Genomic DNA, 9,688 nt, shown 5'->3' with positions numbered 1-9,688 from the left:
AATAAGATTTATTATTTTTATTTTACGTGCATGGGATTTTGCCTACACGTGTCTGTGTAGCTTGTGAGTGTCTGCTGTTTGGTGCCTGCAGAGACCAGAAGAGGGTGCCTGAGCCACCATGTGGGTGATATGTATCAAACCCAGGTTGCCTGGAAGAGTGTCTAGTGCACTCAACCACTGAGCCATCTTTCCATCTCCATGTTTTTGGTTCTTGGTTTTTGGTTTTTGGTTTTTGGTTTTGTGTGTGTGTGTGTGTGTGTGTGTGTGTGTGTGTGTGAGAGAGAGAGAGAGAGAGAGAGAGAGAGAGAGATATTTTTTGAAACGGTTTCTCTGTAGCTTTGGAGCCTGTTCTGGAACTAGCTCTTGTAGACCAGGCTGGCCTAGAGCTCACAGAGATCCGCCTGCCTCTGCCTCCCGAGTGCTGGGATTAATGGCGTGCACCGCATGGCCCATTCCCATGTTATTTATTTATTTATTTGTAAACATTAAAATAATAGAGCAAAGGTAAAACCTGAATTTCAAGGCATGTTTGCTTTTTACTTTTTTCCGTCTTTATCAATGTAGCTCATGAGTTTGGGGTTTATATTTATTTTTACTGTTAAGTTGCTTATTAATAATATTGGTGGTTCATGCCTTTGATCCCAGCACTCAGGAGGCAGAGGCAGGTGGATCTCTGTGAGTTCGAGGCCAGCCTGGTCTATAGGGCGAGTTCCAGGACAGGCTCCAAAGCTACAGAAAAACCCTGTCTCGAAAAAACTTGAAAAAAAAAAAAAGAAGAAGCAAAATAGTATATAGAATTATTTTATAGCTGGGCGGTGGTGGCGCACACCTTTAATCCCAGCACTTGGGAGGCAGAGGCAGGCGGATCTCTGTGAGTTCGAGACCACCCTGGTCTACAAGAGCTAGTTCCAGGACAGGCTCCAAAACCAGAGAAACCCTGTCTTGAAAACCAAAAAAAAAAAAAAAAACAAACAAAGCAAGAATTATTTTATAATAGTTCTCAATTGTATTTGTGTTAAATAATTGAGAGTTAATAAAACAAAATTTTTCCCTCCAGAAACAGCATTTAAATTTAAAGCCCTGAAGAAGGTGGCCCAGTTAGCAGTCATAAACAGCCTAGAAAAGGTAAGCCCCAGCCTCCTGCGCACCCAGGTCTGGTGTCAGGTACAAAGTGTGCAGTGTTTATACCTTGATATAGGAAAGTCAGATCTCATGTGGTAGTTTTACATTGCATGGTGGAAAGAATGCAGTACAGTATTTTTATGTAGAAAGTTTAGATTCTGTGCTATGTAATATATTGGAAATATTGACTGCTTTCATATAAAAGCACATATTTTGTTACTCGTAGGCCTTTTGGAACTGGGTAGAAAACTATCCGGATGAATTTACAAAGCTATACCAAATTCCGCAGACTGATCTGGCTGGTAAGCCGAGTGACTGTGTGTGGGGTGAGGGGTGTGTGTGTCTTTGTTAAGCTCTTAGAGGTAAAACATGCTGCTTTTCGCTTACTTTGTTTTAAAAGTGGCTTTTCTATCTTTTATTGTCAGCTGTTCCTCAAATAGGAGTTACGATTTTTCTCTCCTATTTCTGTATTATTTCCAGTCCTTTCCCCTTGGAGCAAGTAGGTAATAAGTTTTAAATAAAGCTCTAATCCTTCATGTGTGATTGAATATTGATAGCTCTCTCACAGCACATGAGAGAGAGAGAGAACTTTATATTTAGGTAGGTTTGTCTGAGGAGGAAATACTTTTTTTATTTTTGAATAAGATTTTTGGGGGGATACCTGCATAGCAGAGAATAGAAACCTCTGGGGAGCGGGGAATTCTTTTTTGAAGCTGCCAATTTTTTGTTCCTTTTATAAGACCCTAATACTGTGACAAAAGCCATTCTAAAATGTGGACTTTTATACGATGGGTCAAGGTAGCCTTTCTCACACATTCTTTTAAAACTGTGATCTTTAGGTTTTTTTGTTTGTTTACTTGTTTGTTTTGTTTTCTTATAGTATGGATTTGAATTTAATGCTAAGGATTTTCTTATCTAATAAGATCATTTAATATTTGTATTTTTTACATAGAGTGTGCAGAAAAGCTGTTTGACTTGGTGGACGGTTTTGCTGAAAGCACCAAACGTAAAGCAGCAGTTTGGCCACTCCAAATCATTCTCCTCATTTTGTGTCCAGAAATAATCCAGGATATATCCAAAGAGGGGTTTGATGAGAACAACATAAATAAGGTGAGGAGGGCAAAGAGAATGGCTGTCATTTTCTCATGGGAAGCAGCTGTTTCACTCAAGTGTACATTTTAGTTCTAGCCGTTGTGGGTCGAGCAGTTGGCTGCCTTAGCAAAGTCATGTTCACAAGTTAGTTTATTTAAAAGGATGAGTAATATGCTCAGTGTCTGAAGGCTCTGAACTCTTTTTTTAGTACTGAGTGATATTAACTGATCATTTTTGTTAATTAAGCTTGTACTTTGCTTTATTCATCATTAAATATATTTAGAATTTATAATTTAACTTTATATTTATGTGTATAAATTAGCTTATGTATAGCTTATGTATAGCTTACTATTTACAAATAAATTACATAGCAAACAATGCATTTTCTAAAGCTTTATGACGATTTTTGGAAATATATATGTTGGCTTTTAGAAATATATATTTAATATGTTTTTTCATTGTGAAATATTTTTTATCCTAACAATTTTATATCTACAAAATTAATGAAAATTCAGAAGTTTCAATCTTTCCTATGGGCTAAAATAACCTAATTCAAATAAATCTTATGTAATCATTAGATTTTGGTGTTCCCAAGTTTTCTTTGACTTTTGCTTATTAGCATTAATTTAAAAAACTGAGATTAGCCAGGCAGTGGTGCATGCCTTTAATGCCAGCTAGGGAGTCAGTGGCAGGCAGATCTCTGTGAGTTCATGGCCAGCCTAGTCTACAAGAGCTAGTTCCAGGACAGCCAAGCCTGTTACACAGAGAAATCCTGTCTCAAAAAACAAAACAAAACAAAAACAATAAACAAAAATCCCCCAATCCAAAAAAACCCAGGGATTTGAAAGATAGTTTATTGGTAAGAATTTCTGCTCTTCCAGGGGACCTGAGTTCAGTTTCCAGCATCCACATTAGGCAGTAACTCTTGTAACTACAGACCCCCCCCCCCCCCCCCCCGCCAAAAAAAAGAAAAAAAAAACACTAAGAAGGACTAAAGAAGCTGCTCAGACACTTCCCACCAAGGCTGATAACCTGAATTGGATCCCAGATCCCACATGGTAGAAGAAGAGAATTGACTCCTACAAGTTGTCTTCTGACCCCTACAGAAATGCTCTGGTGCATTCTGACACATACAGAAAATAAATAGGTGTAAAAAAGAAAAAAAAAAAACTTAGTAAATTGAAACAAAGAAAATTTCACTGTATATTTCACAGACAAAATTTCACACTCATTGAAAAAAGTCACTTTTCTCATATTTCTCTTCCTTCTTCCCTTTCTTCCTTCATTTATTTTTTTATTTATTTTTTCAATATAGAGTATCTTCTCAATATGTAGCTCTGACTGTCCTGGACATCTCTGTAGACTAAGCTGGCCTCAAACTCACAGAGTTTTACCTGCCTCTGCCTCTTGAGAACTGGGATTAAAGTGTGCACCATTATGTCTGGCTTTCACCCTCAGTTTTAAGCTGGCTAGTTACAGTTATATCTAGAGCTAAACTATATAGCAATCCATAATTAAAATGACACATTGATCACCTTTTCCAGGGTCTTTTGTGTGTATTTCTCTATGTAGGCTTTGTCTTTGAAATTTTCCTTTTTTTTTTTTTTTTAAAGATTTTTCATCTTAAAATTCTCTGATCAATTAAGAATGCTTTTTTGTCTTTGAGAGGACCCAGGTTCCCAGAACCCACGTAGCAGCTCACAACCACCTGTAGCTTCAATTTGGGGGACTCTGACAGCCCTCTTCTACCTGACCTCTAAAGGCACCAGGCATGTACATGGTGAGGTACATGCAAGCTAAACACTTATACATATTAAGTTAAATATCCTGAACAAATATTTTAAGGTGCTACTGGGCTTAGCTTGTGGGTTTTTTCTGCCCTTGAGATTGCCCTGTTTTTGATCTGTCTTTATTTGGCTTTGAAATCAAGATACCTGCTAGCTTCACAGGCCTGAGTAGGGTTTTCCTTCCCCCTTGTTTTTGATATGAATTGCCCTTGAAAGTTTGATCCTCTTGCCTCAGCTTTCCAAGTGTGGCAGCGTACTGGCCTCATACATTGAAGTAGAAAATATTCCTTTCTCTTTAAGTTTTTGGAAGTACTTGAGAAGGGTTGGTGCTAAATTTTAAAATGTTTGATAGAATTTACAAAATGAACATAGGATTCTGGATTTTTCTTTGTAAAGAAGTCTTTTATTACTGATTTATTTTTCTTATATTTCTGTTAATGCTTTCTGTTTCTTCATGGCTTTTGCTAGACCATGCACCTATAGGAATTTGTTATTTCATTTTTATTCTGTTTATTGGTATATAATTTTTATAATATAGTCTTTTTTTCAAAATCTGTAATGTCACCACATTTAGTTTAGTAATTTCAGTTTGCATGCATGCACAAGTGCTCTCTGTCTGTATGTGCGTGGTGTATGTACATGTATGATGGGTGGCACACATTCATGGTGGCCTGCTTATCTCTCTGATTCTTACTTGCTTGAGCTGGCTTCTCACTGAACCTAGAACTGACTGATGGTAGTCAATAAGCCCCAACAACTTTTTTGGAGTGGCCATGTTCATCTTTTTAAATGGTTCTGGGATCTGGACACAGCTCCTTCTGCTTGTACAACAAGTGCTTTTGCCATTTCTCTAGCCCACCTCCATCCCCGCCTAAAATCTACCCCAAAAAACTTACAAATTTTGTTGACTTTTTAAAAAAATCAACTTTTGTGGGGTTTTTTTTCCCTCCACTGCTATTGTATGTCTTGTTAAATTCATCTCTTCTCCAATATTTATCATCCCTGCTGTGTGCTTCTTCTGGGCTTAGCTTCCTTTTCTTTTTCCAGTCCTGTTACTGATTTGAGAGCTTTCTTATTTTCATGGGTTTAAGTTTTATTCAGCACGGCCCTTGCATGATGCATTACCTTATTTTACCTGAACGTGTTTCTAGTTTCTTTCTTCTGATGAGTTTTTTTAATTCACTATCTGCTGAGACTGTGTTGAGTTTTTAAATATTTGTGAATTTTCTAGTTTTCCATATGCTTCTGGTTTCCAGTTTCTGCTCCCCTTTACTAGAAATGACATGTTAATTTTAACCACTTTCAACATATTAAGATTTGCTTATTGGCCTAACATGTGACCCATTTTGGAAATATGTGCCATGTACACTTAAGAATATGTATTCTGGTTTTGGATAAGTTTAGCTTTTGAAATGTTAGTTTTGAAGATCTATCTGGAGACGAGATGGAAACCTGAGGTTTTCATCTAGCAGAAAATCCAAGGAAAGAAATTTGTAAGGTACAAAGAGGGTATTGAAGTCACAGAAATGTATTTTTAGATGCTGGAGAGATGGCTCAGTGTTTTAAGATCACTTGTTGCTCTTGCAGAGTAACCGGGTTTGACCCTGTCCTGAACAGTTCAGAACACATCACAAAATCAGCACATAGGTAACTGAAAACTCTCAGTGGACATTGTCATCATCAGAAGAGGTCTTTGATCCATTTTGAATATACTCTTGAGTAGTAGAAAAGAATGAAACAAGTTGACATATACCACAACCACGGCCATCATATATATATATATATATATATATATATATATATATATATATATATATATACACACACACACACACACATATTGTTTGTTTGTTTGTTTTTTGTTTTTTCGAGACAGGGTTTCTCTGTGGTTTTGGAGCCTGTCCTGGAACTCGCTCTTGTAGACCAGGCTGGTCTCGAACTCCCAGAGATCCGCCTGCCTCTGCCTCCCAAGTGCTGGGATTAAAGGCGTGTGCCACCACCACCAGGCTCGTCAGACATTTAAACATCAAAGATAACATCAAAAGGAAGATAAGATAAAACCTACTCTTATGCTGAGTTTCAATGTATAGGAAGGAATGTTTCTTTTATCCCTATAGAAAGTCAACAGAGAAATAGAGAAAAGTGTTTTGTCTTTATGTTCTTTTTTAACTTGAGAAAGATTAAGTGATGACTCCTTAAATATGAAATGAAAGCCAAATATAAACCATTCTTTTTATAGTTTGAATTTTAGACTGCTGATAATTTGCTACTTTGTTAGATAATCTACAATAGTATAAACTAGATTTCTTGTCTTCCTAAATTTAAATTCTGTAGAAACTGTTTCTGGACAGTTTACGAAAAGCACTTGCCGGCCATGGAGGAAGCAGGCAGCTGACTGAGAGTGCTGCCATTGCTTGTGTCAAGTTGTGTAAAGCAAGCACTTACATCAACTGGGAAGATAACTCTGTCATTTTCCTACTAGTTCAGTCCATGGTTGTTGATCTTAAGGTAATATGCTCTTCTTTCCCGTCTATAGACTTTAAGTAAATTAAGTGGATAAACGTCTAGTCTGAGTATTCTGCTAAAGATAATTTCTAACTCTAAATTTAAGGTAACTTTGAGGATAAGTTCAGAGGAACTGCTTTTGTTGTTACTGTGCTCATTAGATTGAGAACATGAAGAATGATATGCAGTTTCCTTAATATATACATACGTGGGTCTTACTATAGAAATTTTGATTGGTGGGAATCATATGTGGTATAAGAAACCTTACCTGATATCTACTACCAGAAGTAAGCAGTATTTTGTGCTTTTTCTGTCAACTAAAGTTTACTGTAATTGATGTGGATCATGTTGATTATGTTTATATACTTTGTTAAAGAAATACTTCATGACTATTTAAAGGCCACTGTTTTCTGTTGGGATTTTTATAGAACCTGCTTTTTAATCCAAGTAAACCATTCTCTAGAGGTAGTCAACCTGCAGATGTGGACCTCATGATTGACTGTCTTGTCTCTTGCTTTCGAATAAGCCCTCATAACAACCAACACTTTAAGGTAAGAAAATTGTTTTATGCAACCATGTTTATTGACGTGGTTGTGCTTATAAAATGCAGAGACTATAAAGATGAATAGGTGTATTTTTATTAGTATTTCTTTAAAAAAACAGATTTTTAAAAAAAATTTTATGTATCTGGATATTTTGCCTGCGTGTATGTTTGTGCACCATGCATGTGCTTGATGTGTTCAGAGACCAGAAGAGCCATTGTATCTTCTGGAACTAGAGTTACAGATAGTTGTGTGCTGCCATGTGGGTCCTGGGAATTGAGCCTAGGTCCTCTGCAAGAGCAGTCACTGCTCCTAGCCTGTGAGATAGCTCTCTTGCCTCTCAGTATTATCTTTTAAATATTATATATTGATGCTAATTTGAAACTGTAAATTAATTTTATCAAAAAAATAATTTAAGTTTTTGCTGTTATTTTGTCCTTTTTGTGTTAATGATTTTTTCCCCCCGGCAGATATGCCTGGCTCAGAATTCACCTTCTACATTTCACTATGTGTTGGTAAACTCACTCCACCGCATCATAACCAATGTAAGTCTAAAAGGTATTCTCCATTACTAAAAAAGTACTTTTTCTTTTTTCTTTTTTTTTTTGGTTATATATTTTTCCACTTTTTTTTTTAAAGATTTATTTATTTATTATGTTTACAGTGTTTTGCCTGATATCCCTGAAGGCTGGAAGAGGGCCCCAATGGTTGTGAGCCACCATGTGGTTGCTAGGAATTGAGCTCAGGACCTCTGGAAGAGCAGCCAGTGCTCTTACCCTCTGAGCCATCTCTTCAGCCCCTATTTTTTCCGCTTTTAAGAAAGATGCTGGTTTTAGCACAAGTTCTTTACTTAGAACCCTATATAAAACCATGAGTGTCAAGGAACTCAGGACCGCAAGGGGTGCACCCACACACTGAGACAATGGGGATGTTCTACTGGGAACTCACCAAGGCCAGCTGGCCTGGGTCTGGAAAAGCCTGGGATAAAACCGGACTCTCTGAACATAGCGGACAGTGAGGACTACTGAGAAATCAAGAACAATGGCAATGGGTTTCTGATCCTACTGCACGCACTGGCTTTGTGGGAGCCTAGGCAGTTTGGATGCTCAACTTACTAGACCTGGATGGAGGTGGGGGTTCCTTGGACTTCCCACAGGACAGGGAACCCTGATTGCTTTTCGGGCTGGGGGGGGGGGCTTAATTGGGGGAGGGGGAGGGAAATGGGAGGCGGTGGCAGGGAAGAGATAGAAATCTTTAATAAATAAAAACAAAAACAAAAACAAAAAAAACCCATGAGTGTCTTTGAGGTGGATACCAGCATGTGATCTACAGCTGTAGTTTTTATGTGTGGTCTCAACATGAGGCTCTTACTGAGAGGGAAAATGTTAATAGACTCTTTTGGAGAGAGTAAGCCTAAAAATTTCATTAAAGTTCAAAACCCATTGACAGCAATGCCACTGAAAATATAGTTTAGTACTTTCATAGCAAACTATTTGTATGTTCTGACTTACTTCAAAGGAAGAATAATTATAACATAGCCTAGTATGGCACATTTACAAATGGTTAAGCCTTGTTTGATTATACCTGTTAATCATCCTTAATTAGAATAAAATGCTAACATTTTAAAGATGTATTCACAAGATGCAAAAGCATAGTAGAGAAAGTGAGCGAATTCTTTAGAGAGGTATTTGTGATATAAGTGTGTGAATTAAAAAGCAGACAGTAAAAACTTACTACATGTGGACTTTAGATTTTTAAAAATTGTGCTCCTTTTATGAACTCTGTGTATTTGAATGTTCTATGATTTTATTTTTTATAGTTCTTCTTTTATCCATTGAAAGATATGCTACATTTATGAACACATTGTTTACTTTGTTCCTGCCTTCCCCCCTTAAAGTCTTTGGTCATTGATACCTTGGTATATTTGTCATATTTACAAGTAAATTCCATTTTGTGACCCTTGCAAATTAAAAATAATCCCCACTTCTTCACTTACCTTGGATATATTGAATTAAACCAAATATTCCTCCCCACCACCCTTTTTTGTTTTCTTTTTAAAAAGATATTCTTGCAGGGAAAAATAACTGCCGATAAAGTCACTTAGTGATACATTCGTTTTGCTTTGTGGATTGCTAATACATTTCAGGACAGTAATTCTCTGTTTTCAGCCTGGCTTTGTGCCTTGAAGGACATTTATCATTTTCTGCTCAGTTCATGAAATGGCAACTATGCTGTATCTCCTGCATTATGAACAGCTAAGCGCTTGGGGGAACAATACTGCCTTCAGCTGAATATTGCTGCCTTAAATTATGGGTAGACTTTATACTAAATGTGATTAGTTCCATAGAGGATAGTCTAATGAATCTGAGTGTAGATGAAATATATTTACAGGAAAAACTTAAAAATGCTGCACACTTGCCAGTGTAATGACTCAGACCATTGTCCTTCAAAGGTGTAGTTTTAAAGTTAAAAATGAACAAACCAAAAAGATGGTTTGTCTATCCTGTAAGTTAATATGTAATTCAAAAATAAGGTATTACTCCCCACTTTGATTCAAATGATAGAAAGTATTCCACTTATTAACTAAATAACTTTATAGAAATGGTTAAAACCTAATAAATCCACGTTTATAATATTTGA

General features: G+C 36.7%; 1 protein-coding gene across 6 annotated transcripts in view; it reads left to right on the top strand.

Moving 5' to 3' along the window:
- Nf1 (neurofibromin 1) overlaps positions 1-9,688 on the top strand; it is a 268,446-nt gene that overhangs the window by 69,104 nt on the left and 189,654 nt on the right. For all 6 annotated transcript variants that reach the window (XM_041664518.1, XM_041664517.1, XM_041664515.1 and 3 more), the window contains exons 6-11: positions 1,058-1,125; positions 1,349-1,424; positions 2,075-2,232; positions 6,336-6,509; positions 6,935-7,057; positions 7,519-7,593. In XM_041664518.1, coding sequence (XP_041520452.1) covers positions 1,058-1,125; positions 1,349-1,424; positions 2,075-2,232; positions 6,336-6,509; positions 6,935-7,057; positions 7,519-7,593 — 674 coding nt within the window. The remainder of the gene's footprint in view (positions 1-1,057; positions 1,126-1,348; positions 1,425-2,074; positions 2,233-6,335; positions 6,510-6,934; positions 7,058-7,518; positions 7,594-9,688) is intronic.

This window comes from Microtus oregoni, unplaced genomic scaffold (assembly GCF_018167655.1).
Source record: "Microtus oregoni isolate MIOR12 unplaced genomic scaffold, Mior012 000015F_ref0000493, whole genome shotgun sequence".
In the NCBI taxonomy this organism is placed as follows: Eukaryota; Metazoa; Chordata; class Mammalia; order Rodentia; family Cricetidae; genus Microtus; species Microtus oregoni.
The sequence above is the reverse complement of the archived record's forward strand: the minus strand, read 5'-3'. Positions and strand labels throughout refer to the sequence as shown.